Source organism: Bactrocera dorsalis, chromosome 2 (genome assembly GCF_023373825.1).
Source record: "Bactrocera dorsalis isolate Fly_Bdor chromosome 2, ASM2337382v1, whole genome shotgun sequence".
Classification (NCBI taxonomy): Eukaryota; Metazoa; Arthropoda; class Insecta; order Diptera; family Tephritidae; genus Bactrocera; species Bactrocera dorsalis.
Window position 1 is genome coordinate 102,979,202 of NC_064304.1, and position 22,677 is coordinate 103,001,878.

The 22,677-nt window shown below is 35.3% G+C and overlaps 1 protein-coding gene across 5 annotated transcripts in view; it reads left to right on the top strand.

Annotated features, from left to right (window-relative positions):
• The window catches only part of LOC105230450 (kin of IRRE-like protein 2), a 407,372-nt gene that overhangs the window by 253,615 nt on the left and 131,080 nt on the right, over window positions 1-22,677 (top strand). For all 5 annotated transcript variants that reach the window (XM_049447970.1, XM_049447968.1, XM_049447971.1 and 2 more), the window contains exon 3: window positions 10,605-10,732. In XM_049447970.1, coding sequence (XP_049303927.1) covers window positions 10,605-10,732 — 128 coding nt within the window. The remainder of the gene's footprint in view (window positions 1-10,604; window positions 10,733-22,677) is intronic.

The window sequence follows — 22,677 nt, forward strand, 5'->3', positions numbered from 1 at the left end:
TATTGAAAAATATCTCACTCAAATAATTTTTCCAAACCCAAATTGTTTCTTGAAACAATTTATTTCAATGTTTGACTCGCTGTAGGTCTCACCACATCTCCAGTTCTAATGAGTCGATTTACTTGAAATTTGGCATGAATGTGCTCTTAACACTTCTCTTTAAATAGAACCAGGAAAAACTGAATATGTTTTTCAAACTTCGAAAAAATTAAAGATTAAAGAAAAAATCGATCTTCATTTTTTTGAAAACTGAAAAATGTTTTCAAAATCTGGGAAAATTAAAAATTGAAGAAAAATCGATTTTCTTTTTTCTGCTTTTTAAGATTTTTTAATTTTGTTGATTAACATGAAAGATCTAAGAAGCAACAAAACAAGATCACAAAAAAATACTTTTTAAGTGATTTGAGAAATGGAAAAAACGCTGGTAAAAGTTACTATTTTAGGAAATACCAAATTCCCGATATTTTGAGAACAAATCTATTGATTCCGTTCGAATGATTTTGGTGAATACTTTTGGTACGAAAACATCCGTCGAAAACGTCAAGATTTGTGGAAGAACAATTCATGGATTTTACTCAAAGCCACGATGTGACCGAATCTAAAACCAAAAACGCAATGAATACCATCTATCAACCACCGTATTCAACAAATTTGGCTTCGTGTGATTTTTTTTTTTTGTGCGCCAAACTGAAATTTCTGCTCCGTGGAACCCGTTTTCAGTGGCCATCCCAAAAAGTGCTTATCAAAAGTGTTTCGACAGCTGAAAAATCGTTGGCATCTACATCTGCTGGAGATTAATTTGAAGGCGACAAAATAAATATTGGTGAATATTTAAACAGTTGGCTTTTTTTTTACAATTTCCGGGTACTTTTTTGTCACACTGTATGACCGTATATATGCGAAGTAGTCTCTCAGTATTGAGTATCGATTCGAAATTTTACATACTCTTATTTTGATGAAAACATGCTGCCGGTTACGTTTTGAGATTTAACAATACATAAAATTGCTACACAAAACGCAACCCTGCAGCTTCGAAGTTATCGTTTTTTCTTCATGCTTTGATATGTTGCTGTCATAAACTTGAGTAAAACCTTTTTCACTACAAGCATCATTTAATGTTCTTCCATCTGCATACTAAATGCCCTGCAACTAATGCCCTTCCCAGGCAAAAACGAAAAATTCATGAAACCTGTTTTCGTTATCATGATAAATTTGGCAATTTAACAAATCATCTTGAATATTTGATTTGCCAGCAGGTTAAGAAATTTATCTTTATTTCGCCTTTCCACTGCTTTGTTGCCACACATAACCTTTATCCATATAAACATCAGTAGTTGCTTGTGTGAATGTGTATGTGTGTGTGTGTGGTGGGATAAGAGCTTAAAGCAATAATACATAAATAATAAAATGCATATGCAGATGTGTGCGTGCCAGTGCGAATGTGTGTATAAAGCAACACTTGAAATCATTCAGTAAATGATATTTGTGAAACGTGTTCGCCACAACTCACATTTAAGCTGCTATACATACGAGTATACATAGATAGATAGGTAGATGGATATATATGCGTGCTTCTCATCCCCTCACTTTTCTCTTTTTGCTCAAATGTTACATATATACTATGCGCATTCACATACATAAATACATGTATATGCACGAAATATGCTCGCAAATAGATTATAGCGATTTTTCTTTTCATTTCAGCTGAGTTTTCTTTCAATTTTTCATTTTCCAATATTTCTTACTTATATTTTTGAAATATTTTGACAGATGTCAAGTGTGTCAAATGCATATTTATTTGAGGTTGCAGGTGAATGTCTTTAGATATGATGACAACATGGCGTAGAGTACTTCGCACTGAAGTTATATACTATAAATATACATATGCTCGCAAAGGCAAACAAATACACGTTTAATATACATACATATAAACTCGCATGTGTATGGTCATAAGTTGTAGTTGTTCGTTTTCGTGTGGTAAAACAGCTTCCTCTATCATGTCAAACATGTTGCGGATATTCACATCGATGGCAGCTACGCGTTGACGCTTCCCGAGGCATGCCAATGACATGCTTCCAAATTAATTTTTATAAACTCGAAGATATGAAGCATTTTTGTGATATTTGGATTTTTTTTATTTTGTTGAATTTTTCCGATTAAAATTTAAATATATTAGTGTGGCAAACAAACACGAAACTTTAACTCGAAATCCACGCTTCTACGAAAAGTTACAACCAAACTCGAATAGTTTTTTCGACACATCACCCTGAGGAGGGATGGTTCGCTTTCTCAATTTATTTCGCCTTCAAAGGGATATTCCTTGGCTACGCAGAGGATACTTGGTCTCAGATCGGAAGTCGTGACCTGCTTGAGCCATTTGTAGAAGAGTCGCCTGGCCACTCCTGAATAGCAATCAGAAAACTTTTCTCACTTACCTGAACTTCTACACATGCCTCCATCCTCCAACAATATATTCTACTATAAGCAAAAAAATCCTAAGACTTTTTAATTTATTTACCCGCGAAGACTCCTATGTCATACCAAAATAATCATTGGTGTTTGGAATCTATACGCTTCGTTTTCTGAAGGGCAAAAAGCCACGGCTGCCCTACAAACTGAACAATCGACATCAAGTGTTTGTTTGGAAAACTTTTTCATTTGGCAAGATATCTTCACGAAACTTGGCATGGAATATCCTTTATGTCAACGATACACGTTCCAAACATATTGTACAGATCGGATAACTATAACGTATAGCTGTCATACAAACTGAACGATCAAAGATAGGTAAAAAATCTTGTAAGCATTTTTGTTCTTGTTTTAATACCCTAATTGACCATAATGAAATAGAAAAGTGTTAAAATGAGCAAATTTTATATACAATAAGCGCCTTCGCATTCAAACACTACCCTCGTGCGCATGCTACAATGGATTAACAGCAATTTTCTTGCACCCGAAATTAGCTATAAATAATATTGTTGCCCTGCAGACTTTAGCTCTTTTGTTTGTTTATAAGATGCCGCATATCTTGTTAGCTATGTATTTCAACGTTTGTATTGTATTTATTACCGTTTTATAGCAAACTTTCGCGCTGTACTTGACGTGGCAAACTAACTAACTGTACTATAAATTACCACTTTTCATCGAGAATTTATGTTAATTACTGGCAATGTTAAATGCCCGCACAACTTGCCGCAACGCTTACCGCGACAAATCCGCTACACTCATTAACATCATTTACTGCGCACTTGGCGCCGGCGGCTCATCGCCTGCGTACCGTTGCGTTTGCATAGATACGCGTCGACGCATCTACTTAATTGTGTCCCCGTATGTATGTGTGTTTGGTGTATAACTATACTGTATATATGTATGTATAGTATATGTATTTATATGCCGCTTAATTACAGCAATTTAAGCGCAAATTTGTCGGCGCCAAGTGTAAAGTTGTGTAATTTGCCGCCAAGTGGCGGTCAAAGGAAGTGGCGTTGATTAAAGTAAGTTTACGACTAGCGTGAATACTAATTTATATTTACATATACATATACATACATATATATATGTATATATGCCATACTATATAAGGACTAACGCAAGCTCATTGTGGCTATGCCTTGTACATTCATGGCAACATAGCTTGGCTTGTGTGTGAATAGCAATAATTAATGTGATGGAAAGAAGTGAAATGGGAAAGCGTCACTACTGAAGTTGGACATTTCTATTGAATCAATGGTCAGCTAAGAATAAAGATTTGTAAAAAAAACCGTTACTCAACCTTTAACAAAACTACAAAACATTGTTTATTTAGCGAACGGGTATTGGTTTTGTACAACAATTCTTAAAATCTACCTTTATATTCACAGATTTCTCTTTACCAACCCAATAAGTAAGCATATAGTCACCTACCGAGTGGAAAGGGTACAATAAGAATATACATCATTTTATCCTACTTCTACGCTCACAATGCAACTAAACGGTATTCACGATTAGTTCAGTATTTCGAAATGATTACAACCTTTCATATTGATCCAATTCACATTGCCAGTCCTGCTGAAATTATATCAGTCTCACGCATTCTCAACTCATGTTCGAACATCTTAACTTTATAGTTACCGAAACTTTGATCAAATTTGTTTTACTTTATTATAATTTTTGTTAACTCTACTTGGTTTGAATATTTTTAGCTGATAAAATGGATGCTCTAAGAAAACAGATGTGAAATGACCCATAATGATCCAATAAAGGGTTAATGTATTCATTATTATGACAGAAAGAATATTCTATACCTTAAACAGGGTTTAATAAGTTTGTCAAAAAGCTTAAATCAAAGTTTTTCCTTGATTTTTTATACGTTTTGAGTGCCGTGAGCACGCGGCATTGAATACTTGTATGTTGATGACAGTTCCGCTTATAGGCACTACCAAATACGTTATACGACGACAAAACATGGACCTAATTGATTTTGGTTGACATAAAATAAAAAGAAGAAATGAAGAAAAATGCATTTCTGTTGCATTTTATGTAAGTCGAAGCGTTTTTGTATTGTGATTTTTAAATTATTTTCATAATAACAAAATACTAGAAAATACATGTAAGCGATATTTTTATCACACAAACAACAAAAAGCTAGATCGACTAGACTAGACTAGGCTCTCAAAAATATAAAGCAGAACTCTAAAATATGCAAAAAATGAGAAAAATATAAAAAAATATTATCTTTAATAAATATTTTACATGCAAATCCAAAATGTAGATCACAGAGATTGCGTATACGCCACGGTGCTTGTAAAATGTGTAACACATCACCCCAAATACTTTGTATAATCAAAGCAGCTTCCCACCAAATACAAATATATAAACGCGTGCTCATAAAGTATATCAACAATACATACATACACATACTTCTATTATACACATACATACTACACGCACGCCTGTTAACATAAAACTACATGAGTGGCGCTGACTCGCTCCTTCTCACCATCGCTTTTGATTGAAACCCGCATTCATTTACGCGTCACATGTCATCGCCTGCTGCTGAGCAGTCATAATAACAATAACAATAGCAATAGCTATAAATATAGTAAAAGCTACTAACAACAACAAAAAATTCACAGCAATAAAAAATGCTATGAATATCAATGGCAAGAAAGTGAGTCCACTCACTGACGGCATTTTTATTTATGCCAGTTTATATCGATGTATTTGAGTATGTACATAAATACATATACAAATATGTGTAGAAACTACAGCGAGGTTTTTTGGCATAAACAAGACTATATATGTATATATTTTGGTCAGTTTAGTAGGATATAGTTAGTAAATGCGACTATTTGCATGTTTTATTTATGTATATTTTTACAAAAAGTTGTCTTAATATAATATATATTTTATTATGTCTTATATAGCATAATAAAAAGTATATATATATATTATATATACCGCATTAGGGTGAGTAAAACAAAAAACTATTCTTTTCGCTTAGTACTCCGCAAAATAGGTTCGTAGAAACCTCCACGAAAGACTCTCCATGTATGAGATCTTCATTAAATTGGGTCCTAGCAAGCAAAATATTTTTATTTTTCCAAGCTAATGTATGTATATTTGTAGTTTGTCTACCACCCTAACCTACTATGCTACCATACGGACATTTGCATACTGAAACTAGCTCACGTATGTATATATGGATGTTTGCATATACAAATTCGCATGTATAATCGTGTGCGCCACCCACATGTGTTGCATGCAACAAAGTATTGACAAATGATTTATGGCGCGTGATTGACATTCGCCATTTATTTGATTGCTGTGGCGTCCATTGTGGCTGACGAATGCGAAGCAGCTATAGTTAACCAGTCATGTAAGTGTAGTGCAAGTGACGTCACAGAGTAGCGCATTCAGTATTATTGGTGCTTTAACTGAACAAACTTTAGTTGTATTTTTAGTACTTTTAAGGGCAGGCTCATTTTGAAGCAGTTCTAAATTTGCAGGCTTCCATAGGCAGTATAATAAATATTTATAATTTTTTTTAAAGTTGAATGTTAAAAAAAAAATAAAATTAAGAAATAGGAATTTTATACTCTTCGCTATTGGAAATGTCCGAACTGGAATATTACGTTGATTCAAATATACAAGCCTACGAGTGGTACAAAGCCTTTAAATACGGTCGAGAGATCATTGAAGATATGCCTCGTTATGGTCGACTATCGACCTCTTTAACGAATGAAAATATTAAAAAAGTCAAAGATATAGTGCTTAAAAACCATCAGGCAAGCGTTAAAGAGATAACAAGAGAATTCTACATCTCTCGAGAGTCCGTTCGAATGACTTTGGTGTGTATTTTGGGTACGAAACACATTGTTGATCGACTCGTCCGAATAAAGCTGAATTTTTTTTTCAAAAAGAGCACTATATACTATATAAATAAATATTTTCAAAAATGCTTCATCGTGCGAATTCCAATACCACATTAATGGAGAGCATTAAACTGCCATTGAGATATGGGTTCATGAGTTTGACATGCCAAAAAGTCAACAATCAGCGGAATGAAGGGAAAATAACGAGCCGAAACTGAAAGAAAACTTGCCAATGCCGTTTAAAAATCAAAGTGATGTTCATTGTTTTTTTCGACATTTATGGTTTAATGCATCATGAATCTGTTCCGGAGGGATAGATGGTTAATATGGAGTTCAACTCATGAATTTTACACGATGATAATGCAACATCGCACCAAGCCGTGATTATGACCGAATTTAAAGCCAAAAACGCAATGAATACCATCGATCAACCATCGTATTTACCGGATTTCGCTCAGTGTGATTTTTTCTTGTTCACCAAACTGAAATTGTCGCTCCATGGAATCTGTTTTCAATCGATCGAAGAGATAAAACAAAATTCGCTGAGGGAGCTGAAAGCCAAACCCAAAAGTGCTTACGAAAAGTATTTCGAGGACTGTTGAAAATTACTTTGAAGGCGACGAAATAAATGTTTATGAATAATTAAATATTTCTCGCTTTATTTAAAACTACCGGGCACCTTTTTGTCACAATGTATTCTATACTATACACCGCGTAAGGTGGCAAAGAATGAAAAATGAGACAAAAATGATCTTACTCCTAGAAAGCTCTCATTTCAAACACAACCGTCCACACTGTAAAATAACTTTAATTTAAAATTTTTATGAAGCTGGCAACTTTGTCCAACTCACAAGTATTAAGCTACAAAAATTTTAAAACTACTAAATTTTTATATCAATTGTTCATAGAAAAGTTTCAATTAGCTACATACATCTGAAAAATAAAAATTTTGTAAAAAGTGGCAACTCTTAAAAATATTTTTTTTTCCAAAAATCGTTTATTTTACAATATAGCAGATTATAAAATTTTTGCTATTTTCTTTTCAAATAATTTTTGAAATTTTATGCTACTCTTCGATAATTTTTCAAAAACAATGAATTCTATGAATTTCTAGCATTTCATTCAGGCACTCTCTGCACAATGAAACTATCTAAAAACCTTTATCTACTTCAATTAGCACACACGTTATCTCTATGCTTATAGGTATAATGGCCATAACGTGGCTGAATAGTACAGTAATTCTTTAATAGACACAGACGAACCACTTCACACACACACATAAACGATTGCAAATAGAGTTATTGATACTGCTGCATTTTTATTGGCATTCGATTATTTACTTGTTCGTTAAAATTTTCCTACACTGAATATGCATAACACATGCATAACACTCGTAACCTATACATATGCATATACTCGTATAGTATATTTGCATAAACAATTTTCCTTTTAGCGTTATCCATTATTCATACAAAAATGAAGCATTTCGCATAGTGTTTTCGCTGCCATTGTGCTCATATTGTGCTTTTGTGCTCAGTGAAGCTGCAAATTTATTTTATAAACGATAGCAATCATCATCATTTCATAATAAATTACCGTGGCAACGCGCGCCAACACACATAAATATATGTCTCTAACCGTAAAGATGTGTGTGTGTTTGTAATCGAATGCATGAAGTGTGAATATAAATAAATATGGCAATAAATGCACATACATATACACTACTCAATGGTTGTGCTTGAATGAGTGCGAATGAATAATAAATGCTCGACAATGCAAAACGCCGTGAAGTATGCAAAACAAAAGGTGCTGATGCTGCTTCAGGTTCACTTGACAGCTATTGTGTTTTGTGCATATCGTTTGTCATCGATGCGAATGCGCTCAAAATATGAGTATTAGATTTTGACAATTACATGCTGATAACATGAAAACAAAAACAAAAAAATTTTGTTAAATAACATTGGCATGGAAATATAGCCACTCTGAAGCTGCGATGATTGTGACGAAATGTGAAGCAAGCTCGTCAGTGGCGTTTTTCTGTAGTTGAATGACAATATTTTTTGTATTCTCTTATCAAGGTTGGACGTAATATAAACGCTTTGTAAACCGATACGCAGTGACATACACGAAAACTCGGTCTTTGTTAGCTGATACATGACATTAGAAAGGTCAATTTTGACAAACTATTGATTTGACCTTGGAATACCAACGTATATGTCAATAAGAAAAAATGTTAACTACGCCTGCGTTAAAGCTATAATACCCTTCATAGGTGCATATTGTATAGCATAAAGGGTATAAAAAGCTCCTAATCTTCATTTGGATCGGTCAACTTGTATGGTAGCTATATGTTATAGTATACCGATCTGAACAATTTGTATAGAGATTGTAGCGCTATCTTGGAGAACTATCTATGTCAAATTTTATGCAACTATTTTATCAAAGTTTTCCATACAAACACTTGATTCCGATCGTTCAGTTTGTGTGGCAGCTATATGCTATAGTGCTTTGATTTCGCTGATTTCCACAATTGAACAGCTTCTTGGGGAGAAAAGCACATGTGCGAAATTACAGATTGACATCTCAAAAACTGAGAGACAAGTTTGCATTTATACAGACAAACGGGGGAACACGGCTAAATCGAACCGATGATAATTTTTACATATCGTTACTAAAAAAACGTAAAACGTATCGTTAAAAAAATGGAATTTCAGTTTTTATTGCTTACGATTCACTACATCATATTACATGTATGTATAATATCACAAAATGTTCAGCTTCCGCTTTTAAATATAACCAATATATAACCACTTTATAACCAAAACTCAAAATTGTTTCAATATGGGTGGCTTCTATTATATCCTTTTTCCTTCGCCTACAAACTTAAAGGTTATGATACGTTATTTCGCATTTTAGATGATGATTCTATAAATTTTCTGACTTTTCCTTGTGAGTGTTAGCAGCTTCGTAGCTTTTCTGAAGTCTTGTTTCTAAAGACTAAAAAAACAATGTTTGAAATAGTAAATTAAATCTTAAAGGAATTTTATTATCACAGCAAGTGCTGTTGAACCTTTATCATATTTTCGTGGTGGGTGTTTGTCAGAGGTCTGACTCAAAAGACTTCGGAATTGTGTCGATTATTCAACAGAAATTTTTGTTCAGCTGGCTTCACCGTTTCTCTCAAGTGTAATTGTTTGAAAGATTGAAGAGATGTTGTTATAGATGTACTTATAATATCAGAGAGAGATGGAGAGACATGGAGATAAAAAGAATGAAATAGAAAGAAGAGCAAAATCTATATCTATCTATGAAAACAGCTTGAAACTTCAAGCTTAACAATCTACAAATTGCTTTATCCATACTTCCATATAGTCAGGCAGATACCTCAAGATTGCGCTCCTAATGAGTTGATTTTGATCATTCGGTATATTTATGCTATAGTGGTCTGATCCGAATAATTTTTTCTTGGATGCCATAATTGTCTTTAGAAATAATTCAAGCCAAATTTCGGTAAGATATCTCGTCAAATAAAAGAGTTTCCATGCAAACACTTGACTCAGATATCAGCTAGAAAGAAACTAGTTCGTTAGGTAGTCGGACAGATGTTTAGATATATATTTAGGTACATATATATTTCATAATGTCTTCCACTTTTTCTTTTGGGGAACCCTGTTTGACATATAAAGAGCGGCATACACAAAAATTCCACTATTTACTTTCGGTTTCTTTATTTTGAAGTGTGACTTTCATTTTCAATCGAACATAAAGCAACTAACTTCAAACTAACTAATTAAGAAACTCATGACAGTGGTGCATTTAGTGACAGCTCTCAAAGGTAATACGTTAAGGGCATTTGCATTAACAGGCTTGCATTTAATGACAGCTGTTATACTTTATTTAGTATCTATAAAAAGTTGGCTTATAGAAGTAAATAGTTCAACTTAAAAAAAGGAAGTCTGAATTTTATTCTAAAAATAATCATATTTATTTTTAAAAAGCTTTTACAATAATTTTTAAAGCTCTTTAAAAAGGATTATCTTTACCAAGCAGCACATAAGTATTGCAGAATGGAATTATTTCTATTTAGATATAAGTACATAATTTATATGTGGCATGATTTATTTTCAACTGCACACTTTTCGTTGCCAACGAACCTTGATATCCTCCACTCATATACATATAACATCTACAAGCGCATGCAATTTATTTATTGATTTATTGACTCATTTGTGCCTAATTCTCCAATTCCAGGAACAAATTGCTTTCAAAGATTCTCAGAACAGCCAAAGTATTCCGAAGTGAATCCGGGTCAGGACGCCTTACTAACATGCAAAGTAATCGATAAGCGTGGCACTTGCTCATGGCAGAAGGATAACAAGGTAATTGCATATTCTTACAAGCGTCAATGGTCGAGCAAATAAAACACAGTGTCATAGAAAATATTTGCAACAATTTGCTTAGAAAATAGACTAGTTAAAGGCAATAAGCGCCCGCTCGTCGGGTGGCGGTCAGTTTGTTGCTTGCCTAACAGTTTATTACTTCCTCACATATCTTAAGCAAATTTGTGTATATTATTTATATTGTTGTTGTTTTACCTAGTTCACTTGTCTTTTTCCTGGAAATCATTTGTACAAACACATGCATTCTTACATATGTGATAAGCTTGAGGAAGGTGTGCTCATGCATGATAAAATAATTTAATGGTAACGGCATAAGGGAGGCTAACGTTGTGCTATCGGCGAAAAGTGGCACGTGACAAACTGTCGTTTTTGCATTTTGAATATTTACGTTTACATTTTCTAAGGTTCTAAGGTTAAATTTAAGTAATTCGCCTGTCATAACCATTTCGATATTCGTAAGAAGTTCATCAATCGTTGCTGGTTTGTTTGCATAGATCATAGACTTGACATAGCTCCACAGGAAATAGTTTAATGGCGTCAAATCTCACGAACGAGGCAGCCCATTGACAATACAGGCCAAAAATATTCACTTACAATCGATGAAATGTCATGTCATTCACTGGACAATCGATAAAGATAGCAGATTCTAACGCAATAGTCGACTTATAGGTGGCGCCACCAGGGGGTAGATTCAAAAAGTCTTGTTTACTTTGGAACGCACCTTGTATATTATATATTACTATGGTAAGTTATATATGCATTTCTTGGACCTAACAACTGAACGCCATCTGGTGTCGCAAAGGACCGAAACTGGTCTATGCTTATTGGCCTACCAGATTAATCTAATCTAACTTAACTTATCCCACATATGCAACAGAAGTATGTAAGACAATATACCGATTTCGAGAGTGGTAGTAACTAGCTGTAGATATATATTTTACTTGCATATCTAGCTATGCAATATTACATAGTTGAAAAAGTAATTACTTTTACAATATCTGGTTACAACAATAACAACAAACAAGCAATTATTATAACAATGGTTATACAAACTATTTCTGGTAAACTATTTTCGTACATACTCTAATGCACAAGCACACAAAAACACAAAGACAAATCCGCACACATACACAGACACAAACAAAACATGCGCACAGTTAGCCACAAGTCATAACAATAATCATAATAATAACAACTTGCCCAAATTAAGCTCAGCTGTTGTAGCAGTAAAAATCGTAACCAGAAAAACAAAAAGTAACAAGGCGACCGCCATACCCTCACACACACACACACGCATCTACACATGTCTGCATGTTGATTTTGATTATTCATTTTGACACGATATTTTATTTCTGCAAGCAAATAAATAAAGATCTGCATTAATTTGCCACGTCCGCATGTGTGTATGTGAGCATATCAGCATTGTTATGTAAATAAATACAACACATGTGTTTATATAAGCCATTTATATACCAAGAACAATACCAACAAGAATACCAAAAATACGCCATATTTTTAGTAGTGGCGGTACATGAATATAGCAGAGCTTAAACGGCTCACTTGAACATCACACTTCACACTGCTTCGCCACGACTCATGCTCATGCATAGCTATAGACGGCACAAAGGTGTGACAGGTCGTATGAGTATTTCGTGGCATACACAACAGCAGCGCAACGACATTGCAGTGCAGTGCGCACACATTCTCCGTTTCCATTTCGCTTAATTTCTCATGCACTCGATTGCACATACATATATATACATATAGTCGTACATGTGTATGTATGCATATGTTTGCTCTCTGCATACGTTCCAAATAAGTAAAATAACATCAAATATTTGTAAGTCGTCGCTGCCATTTTGATATCTCAGCTATTTCTGCTCCGAATGCATAACGGTCATGTGCATGTAGTATATATGCTCATAGTGTATTTGTTACTTGCCGTAATTAATACATACATATATACATATATACATATATGCATGCAATGACCACTGTTGACATTTCCATATTTGTCAAGGGGAAACAGAGACGTTCCATGCAGGGAGATTTTGTATGATGTAGTGGAAGATATTTGCCATTCAGAAATCAGAATGCAGAACTTCTGAAAATTTTTCATTTAAGATTTATATTAAAAAGTCTCCAATTACACAGCTATAAATATGCCATATTTGCATGGTATGAAATACTGCATTATGTTTATTAATTATGAGTATGAGTAGAAAGTAGAGAGTAAAAATTGTCAACAGCGGAATACAGTTTACCATATAGCTTCTACACGAACAAAATAACAAGGTTAGGTTAGATAGCACAACCGATCCAACCGATACTTGATTGATCATTTTTCCGTGCATAAATTTTGAAAGTAAATAAGTGCCAAGTTCGGTTGCAACCGAATATTTTATACTCTTGCAATTTGCAAGTATCGAGTCGGGCATAATACCTACAGCAAAACTTGTTTTTGAAAATGTTACGAAAGAATTCAACATTCATTATTCGACCAAATTGTGAATGGATTTCAAACAAATTTGGCTGCTGATAGAGAAATTGTAAAAAAAAAATTCTTCTACCAAATAATATTTCACATATATGTATTTTTCTAAGTTGACAGGCCTGTCCTTAATTACTATGCACAATATGAGCGCGAGCTGTCAACCAGTTTGCTTGCAACAGCGGCATAAGTCAGTATACCTCAGTAGTGCGTTGAGATTTTTACAATGTATAAAAATATCGAAGAAAGACTTTTCTCAAATTTTGCATTTTTAACTAAATTTCGTTTGCGGAATCGTTGCAAATGCTGGAAAAAACTTACGATAATTCAGTTTTATCGAAAACACAAACCTACGAATGGTATAAAAAAGCCTTCAAAAATGGTCGAAAAATCGTTGCCTCGAAACCAAAATCAAAATTTATGTTTTCAAAATATTTGCAACTTTTGTGTAAGTATTCTAAAAATATTCTAAAATTTTTTCAATATTTAGTTGCATAGCCATTGTTTTTAATAACTTCGGCACATCTTCTAGGCAATGAAGCTACTAGACTTTCAATGAAACTGTAAAGGATCGCTTTCCATTCCCTTTCCAATCTGGCGAAAAGTTCATTACCATTCCGAAATATTTCACTGCCTATTTTGCGTTTACCTATAATCACAATATTCTCAATGGGGTTGAGATCGGGAGATTGTGCCGGTCACGCTACAGTATTATGTGATTTTCCTCTAACCAAGATTTTAAGAGTCTCGGCGCGTGTTAGGGTCGTTATCGTGTTGGGAAATCCATACAAGTGGCATTTCCTAATCGGCAGACGGCAGCATAACATTAATTATAATGTCCCTATAAGTGTCGTGTCAGTTATACGATGAATTGGACCAATAACATTACCAGAAAAGCACCTCCACACCATAATATTACCCCCTCTGTGTTTTACTCTGACAGTTGTGTACCTTGGGTTATATTTTTCACCTTGCGGACGCCGAACATAAGCTTTGCTATCCGAGCCTCTGAGGTTGAATCTTGATTCGTCTGACTATAAAATTGAATTCCAATTCTGCTTAGTCCAATTTAAGTGTGATCGAGCAAATCCCAACCTCGATTTTATATTTTTTGCAGACACGAATGGTTTTGTCGCACATCTCTAATTACGCAAACCAATCTCCAAGGCCCGTATTTTGATTGTGGAGAGACTCACGTCGAGTTGAACTTCGGTTTTAGCTGCTCTTAGAACTGCTTTGAGGTATTTTGTAAAGAAATTTTTTATTTGCCCGTCTATTCTTACGGTTGTAACACGAGGACTATCTCCTCTGTGGATGTTTTCAGTCCGAATAATACGTCAAATCGTTAATTTATGTATGGAATATTTTAACGATATTTTTTTTTGCGACAGTCCATTTTATTTATTTATTTATCTGTTTATTACCTCTCAGGTCAAAATAATAATATATACCACAGCAACACGTGGCCAGATCATCTAGTTATTAACAAAATTTTATAATTTTTATGTCAAAGTGAAAACATTTCATTAAAATATCACACATTTTGATCAACTTAAACGACTTAAAGTTAGGTGAAAGGTCGGAAACAATTAGAATAGGATACAATGGGTGCATAAAAAGTCTGAACTGTTTGTAATAAATTTTGACATTGTTCAAATATACTTGATAACTTATTTTCAAGCAATATAACATACATATATGCATGTGGAGAAGAATCTGTTTCAAAATCCTGAATATCAGTTATATGGGGGCTAAGAAAAGTTTTCCACGAACCATCAGCAGCGCCTTTTACATAGCGGTATTGCACCGTTTTATGAACGAAATCGCCGAAAACCCGATTCATTTAAGAAAAATAAAGACAATGCACCATATCACAAATCAGTGAAAACGTTGGCAGTTGGTTGGTCTATGCATGAGGCTTCAAGTTGCTTGCACATACTCAGTATTCTCTAGAGCTGACCCCCAGCGGCTATTTCCTGTTCTTAAATCTCAAAACAATGCTCGGTGGGAAGAATTGCTCGTCGTATGAAGAGCTTATCGCCGAAACTGAGGCCTATTTGGAAGCAAAGGACAAATCGTACTATCAAAATGGTGTCGAAAAGTTGGTGTATTACTATAATCAGTGTAACAGACTTGAAGGAAATAAATGAATTTTTGGAATTGAACTGTTGTAATTAGCAGTTTTCATACTCCTAGAAAATTAAAACAAAAAACACACAAAAACTAAAATCAAAATATCAATATCTCTTTCGTCAGTATACTCACCGCCACTGGTTCACTTGTACTAACCTAATTAATTCTAAAAACGGAAATTAAATTGTAATTGTTTTTTTTTTCTGCATTTGAGGATAATATTGTGCTATGCAGATATACCAGCTACAAGTATAACAACAAAACTTGCAAAAGCAAACTCCGCAAGGATGGCAAAAGTATTTGTGTTTTGATGCACTTTTGCAAAATGAACTTTCGGAAAATTAATGGAAGTTTTGTGTGAATAGTTGTTGTTACATAGATATGATACAAGCAAAAACATGCAGTATGCAGCAACATCAGAAAACAAGTTGTCCTGAAAGAAGAAGATGCAAAAATTCAGACAAAATGCACAAATTCGCAGAAAGGATTTTCTCAGCCGACTCTACATTCCCAAATACTTCATAGCATTCAGACGTCCACAAATTGCATGCATGCAACAAATTCGAAATAAAGCTTTGCTTGAATGGAAATATTTTTCCAATTCGAAGTTGTGCGAATATTAGTTTCCTTACATTTCTACGAATTTCAAATTGATTATTTAAGAACATAATGAGATTTTTGAGGAATCTCGAGCTGCACCAATACTTTAGAGATTTATACGTTGCCTACCATATAGATACAGCAAATATGAGGTGAATGCTGTGCAAGCTATGATTAATGTGTGATAAAAATTTATAAATAAAGGGGTATCCAAATAGAAGTACTTTTTTCTATAGTATTTTTTGACAGATCCGGCGTGATTCGTGTCAAGCTGTCGTGTTTTTTTTTTTTCAAAGAGACTTACGCCAGAATAACGTCTACAAACCATTCCACTTTGTTACGAAAATTCACGTACTGTAAAGAATGTGCTTCGCGCGAAAAATTTCCCGCAACACTATCACCCCTCTTGAGACTCAGCATTGATTATTGGATAATATTCAACCGAATAAACCACTTCCAGCACGCAGTGAAAAAAATATAGCGCCGTATCTGAGAATGTACACGAAGACCGTGGAGAGTTGGCTTCGCGCCATTCGCAATAACTCGGACTGACGTATGGAACTTGGCGCATTTTACGGCGAGATCTTAAATTGAAAGCGTATAAAATATAGCTTGTGCAAGAACTAAAACCACTCGACATTCCCAAGCAACATCGCTACGCTCTATGGCTCTTAAAAAGTTCCAAGAAGAACCAACATTTTCGAGCCAAATTTTGTTTAGCGATGAGGACTATTACTACGGCCACATCTGGGCTGGCTGGGTTGGGATGACAACTGAGCAGCCGTTCGTTTGTTAGCCAGGAACGCCCTCTACCGAATCCAGTCGGTGCGTGCACACTCCGAAGTACAGTCGCGGCGGAAAAAAATCAGACTTATTACTTTCCGGACAAACCCTATGTCTTTGCTTTCGAAAGGGAATTCAAAGATCATAATTCTATCATAACTGTCATCAATATTGGTCCACGCGCACACGCTGCCAATTTGACAGAAGTCTTCGACCTCAAATACCAACAGAAGCTGACTGTGATGGTGGCTGGCTCCAAGTCTACACATGAAACTGGTAAAGCGCTCGCCGCCGTAGCTGTGCCTGTGGCGCCCTATGAAGGCCTCGTTTGCATGCTAGAGTGAACAAAAGAGCTGATCGAGTCTTTGTTAATGTTTTTCTGTTTTACTCGAAACATTTGTCATCATAAGTTTGATTATGTATGGGTTTTTATTAATTTAACAAGTTTTTATTTTGTGAATAAAAGATCCTCCCTATATACTATAAGGTAAATGAACGAGAACTAGTCACTGAGCTTTTAAGATATCGCTCTGAAATTTTTCACGCATGCGTTGCTCTTCAAATGACTTTATTTGTCAGAATCGCTGATTTTCGGAATACTATAGCATATAGCTGCCACACAAACCAATCGATCAACTCAAGTACTTGTATGGAAAACATTTATATTTTAAAAGTCATTCGATTTTCAGTGGAGATTGTTTTTCAAGGCAGAGCTGCAGTTTCAAACCAGATTATTAAGATTGGGCTACCAAAACATATAGATGTCATACAAACTGATCAAACAAACTGAAGTACTGGTATGGAATCTTTTGTAAAGAACTTTTAATATGCAATCTGAATGAAATCTTTTGTATTTGTGAAGGGTATTATAGCTATAGTGCGATCGAAGTTAACGTTCTCTTTGTTCTACAATTATTAATTCTCCAATAATTGCACTAAATTTCAAAAATGCTCACGAAACTACTCTCCAAGGGCAAAACGAAGGTATATCAAAAAAATATTTGCACGAAACTTTATTTTCAAAATCAGGATTTTCAACTGCACACATGACTGCATGTGATTGCAATCAGCTCACCAGAAATGTGCTCTGCACATCTTGTCACCTGTAGCAGTATGCGTAAGTGTGTGAGGACGCCTACAACAAACTACAGTAACACCGGATTGCTTCAAGTGCAGTTGCTGTTTTCATTTTTGAATTCTTAGTATTCTTAAATATAAAGCAATCACATACATGCATACATATATGCGCACTTCACAGGACATATCTTTGTGTTGTTAACATGTTGTCTGTTATTCTACTTGCACACACCCACACAAGCACACCCACACGATATACCGTTACCGCAGCAGTAGATTTTCTGTTATTTTATGCTTGTTCTTATTACAACTTGTGTTGTTCTAACATTCAAGTGACACTCTTACAACTGCAACATGTGTTATAATGGCGCAACAGACACATGCAATAACAACAAGCATACACACACACATACGCAGTTATGCTTGTCACTGTACGTGTGTGGTTAGAACTCTGCACTTGCTGGCTAAAAATGCATTTCTGTTCGTCTGGTTGTGTTAGTGTGTGGGAGTGTGTATGGGTGCGTGTCACTAGTGTTCACGCCAAGTGCCCCCGATTGCAATAACTGTCACCTCAACTGCCACTTTGTTGCCATACACAAGTGACAACGAAAGAAATTTAAAAGGTTTTCGGACATTTTTCATTGCAGCAAGTGGTGCATTTGAGTTTCTTTGTGTTGGAAATTAATATTTTAGCTAAAAGGTAGAGATTTTGTTTTTCTTTCTTTAAAATAAACGCACAATGTAGTAGTATATCTCTCGTTAAGCGGAAAAATAACAAAAAATAGAGATATGGTAAAGCAGTTGGTTTAAAAGGTTAAAGAACAAATGAAGCTTACTACTCACCATAAAATGTATGCTGAATGGTTGATGAAGATATCACTTTTACTCTGTTTTTGATTAAAAGTTTTCTTGGAAGTTTTTTCTCCGCGATGGTCTAGAAAATATATACGTATCAAAGCAACACCAAACCAGTAATAATACTTACAATATGATCTCTGATCTGAATTCGGTAAAATTTTTTGACGAAAGCAGCCTCAGTCTTAGGTTTATCTTCTTCTTCTTTATTGGCGTGGACACCGCTTACACAATTACAGCCGAGTCTACAACAGCGCGCCAATCGTTCTACCTTTTCGCGCGAACTATGTCATGCCTCTGCACCGTATAGCAAGACAGGGATGTTGAGTGGTTTGTAGGCTTTGGTCTTTATTTTTCTGCGTTTTCCATACAAGTACTTGATTTCAATGCTGACATTGTTGTTGGTGTTTATACTGGACCCTAAATATACAAAATTATCTACGACTTCGACTGTCAACAGTGACTTGGGAGCCAAGTCTCGAATACGACGATTGTTTGTTTGATCACAGGAGATATTTCGTATTGCCTATCAGACCTTTTTGTTTCGCTTTCTTATTCAGTCGTGGTCGTTCACTGGATTGTTCGCCCCATCGCTATGAATTGGGGAACCGGGTTCACCATCTCCCGGTATTCAGCTTTCACTGCCATCCTTAAAAGGATGTTTCAACTTCATTGCATTAGAATTCGTGTCAACGCTGAGGCTCGTTATGTCTCACGTTTTCTCTCGCTCTTACCACCTCTTCTTCTCTCAATCTATCACTCTCTTCCCATCTCTTCTCTCACATTTAGTCTCTTGATCTGTTTTTAAATAACGCAAGTTATCTTCGAGGTCGAGCAATAAAAAAAGCCTGTTGAACCTTCGCTAAATAATAAAGTACTTTGTTAGTATGGAATGAAATATGCCACTTCTCTAGAAAGTGGGAAAAAATTAAAATGTTAACTTCCCAAGCAATTCACTACAAAGCAAGTCATAATTAAGCTTCTTATCTGTCAATCTTCATACTTCGATGATCTCAAAATCTCTGTCCCCACCCGACTAATAAACTCAGCCAGCATCTTCCAAGCGGAAGTACTAGATATAGACAGGGGTTGAACTCTTCTATTGAATAACTGAAGAATGACTTTAATCTCACTGGCGAATCAACTTGTACTTAATTTGGGTTCCCGGCCACAGGAACATTTTTGATAACAAAACAGCATACGAGTTGGACAAAGTAGGAAGCTCTTTAGATGAATCCGAATTGAAGTTAATGCCATGTTCGCTGGAACTGATCAAAAGAGACCTTTTTACCCACTTTGAACGCATAACTCAGTGGAGATGAAAAAAGTAACCAAGTGAAGGATAACTAAGCAGATATGGTCCAAGTAGGATAAGACTATATCCAAGAATTTATTGCATAGGTACAGGAATGGTAGTTTTAGACTTTCTGCTATTATAACACGGCACTGGCCGTTTGAAGAATATGAGCTACAAATGGGTATGCTTTATAACGAAATTTGCCGCAGCTGCAAGCTAGAAGGAATAAGGAAGCAATTTTCTGATTTCACTGTAAATGCCCAGCTATAGCACAAACTAGATACCGATTACTCGGGACATATCAGACACGAAGCCTTGAATGAAGGTTCACAGATAGCATAGCGGACATAAGTAGTTTCATTGAGAGCACCAAATGGTTACAGAGGTCCGATATCAATTCTTTATTCCGATGCCATTATGTAAGGGCCTCGACTTATATGGCCACCACAGGCATGCTTGCAGAAGTCCAGACGCATAAATCGGCCTATACTGCTGCAAAATCACCTTCGATATTCGTACGAAGTTCTTGGATCAATTTGATCTTGTAAAGATCTTGGCCAAGATCTTTTCCAAAAAATCTTAAAGTGTTACAGAGAAAGCCCAACGCTTAAAGACGTGTACTAGAGCCTGATTTGGCTCTCACGGGAATTGTTTGTACTGGTGCATTATGTAACTTTTTTAACGTCCAGCGAATTGCTATTAAATTTTAACGAACTTACTAGCATTTATGCACTTATGTGCGCTTAAGCATTTTTCTTCCACTGCAATTGCTTGTAAGCCTTTATAAGGATAAAGGATACTTTAACCTAATACACTTGCTTCTAATCAACTCAATTGTAGAGTGCAGCTGTAATTGTGACATACTACGTTTTCTCAGAAAAAACTCTTGTGCAATATTTGCTTCATCTACCCACACACAAGTTGAGGACACGTATTGCAAGTGCCTAGAAGTACATGCGTTCTTTCTTTTGTGACGTCAAGGAAGCAAAGACAACAGCAGCCAGACAACTGATATGTGGGCGACATTTGTAACTGACACTTTTATTGTTTCCACAACTGTGGTTATACGAACCACTTATATGCGTGTGTGTATATGTGTTTTTGCAAAAACTCAAGCCGTAGAGAAAAGTGTTGGAGCTCTACACAATGAGCTTAGTTTTATGCATTCAGGAGAACGAGATTTATTCAGAGTGCTTTAAGTCTATATAAAGCTATTCAGCAGGGTACCCTTGCTTTCTCAAATTATCTGCCGCTTGTAGAAATTTTATAAAAATGCAGTGATCACAATTCAACTGAGCTTTTTGGATTTTTCCACCTTCATTCGATGGCTTTCTTGCTACTATTCGTGTTAAGTTTGAATCTATGTAGTTTTGATATATACTTTGTAGATTCATAGATCTTTTGGACCCCTAGTTTTCAAAATAAACCAATAGATCTCTAAACTAAATAGCTTTGCTTTGTGTTAAGTGGAGGTTTTTGAAACGCTAAGCTTCAACATTTGACTTACGCGTACGCATTAAAGCTTCAAAAACAACCTTAACCAACCAAATTACAATATCTGCACTAGCTAGCTGCCAATGTTCAGATGACTTTCTCTCAATATGCTCTTCGAGAAGTATTCACTACTAAGATGACTTTCACTCAGTAGGCTCTTCGAAAAGTATTCATTACTAATTGATTTTGTCTCAATATGCTATACGAGCAACTATCGGCTTCAAATTATTAAACGGACCATAGAAATCCCTGCCTATACCCAACTATCTAGCTCTATCTTCTACCGACCGACGTGTATAATAATATAAAACAGACTGATACGTTTTGATGGAGGATGGAATAGCTAAGAAAAAATAAAAAAATCTAGAGAAAAAGAGACTACAACTCCTAATGATATGCATAAAATTTCCTAGAAGGGTCAGAGTATGCACTTCAGTCCCACCCTCACTTACACTTATGCACTTATGCGCAAACATACTCTCTCATGCCGCTCAATAGCACCGCATACACTGCAACATTCTCCATTTTAATTTGTTTCGCTGTCTTGCATTAGTCGCATGTTTATTTTTCTTTTCACTTATTACTACTTTTGCTGCTGATTCCCAGACAATTGTCGTAGATGTGGCAACATTGGAAACTTGCGCTTTTTGCTTCTAATAAAAAGTCTTGCTTTTATCGTTCTTGATTGTTGACTTAGGCAGCTTTAAATGGTGAATGAATTGGTGGATAAATAGAAATTTGGTGGCAGCTAAGTAACTAAGCATATGTAAGTGTACATAAATGCTAGTAAACTTTGAAGAAAGATCCAGCGGCTAAGAGCAGTATTGAACAGCGAAGGGAATAAATGATAAATGTGGAAGACTAAACTGATACAGTTTTTATTAGAATATGGGAATAGTAACAAGCTAAGAAGAAAACTCTGGATGCCTCTCCGACAAATATCTAGCAAATATATTATACTTGATTCGATCTAGAGTTGGGCTACATCAAGTCTATGGTCTATGCCAATAAGCCAATGACGATTAATGAACTTCGTACGAATATCGAACGTGAAATTGCAGCAGTTACGGACGATTTATGCCTGAAAACCATCCAGTATCAGGTTTAATGTCTGGACCCTAGACTGTACTAAGCTCTACGCCAATTTTGCCAACCGAACCTTCTTCATAAAAACACTAGTGATTATTTTTGTAC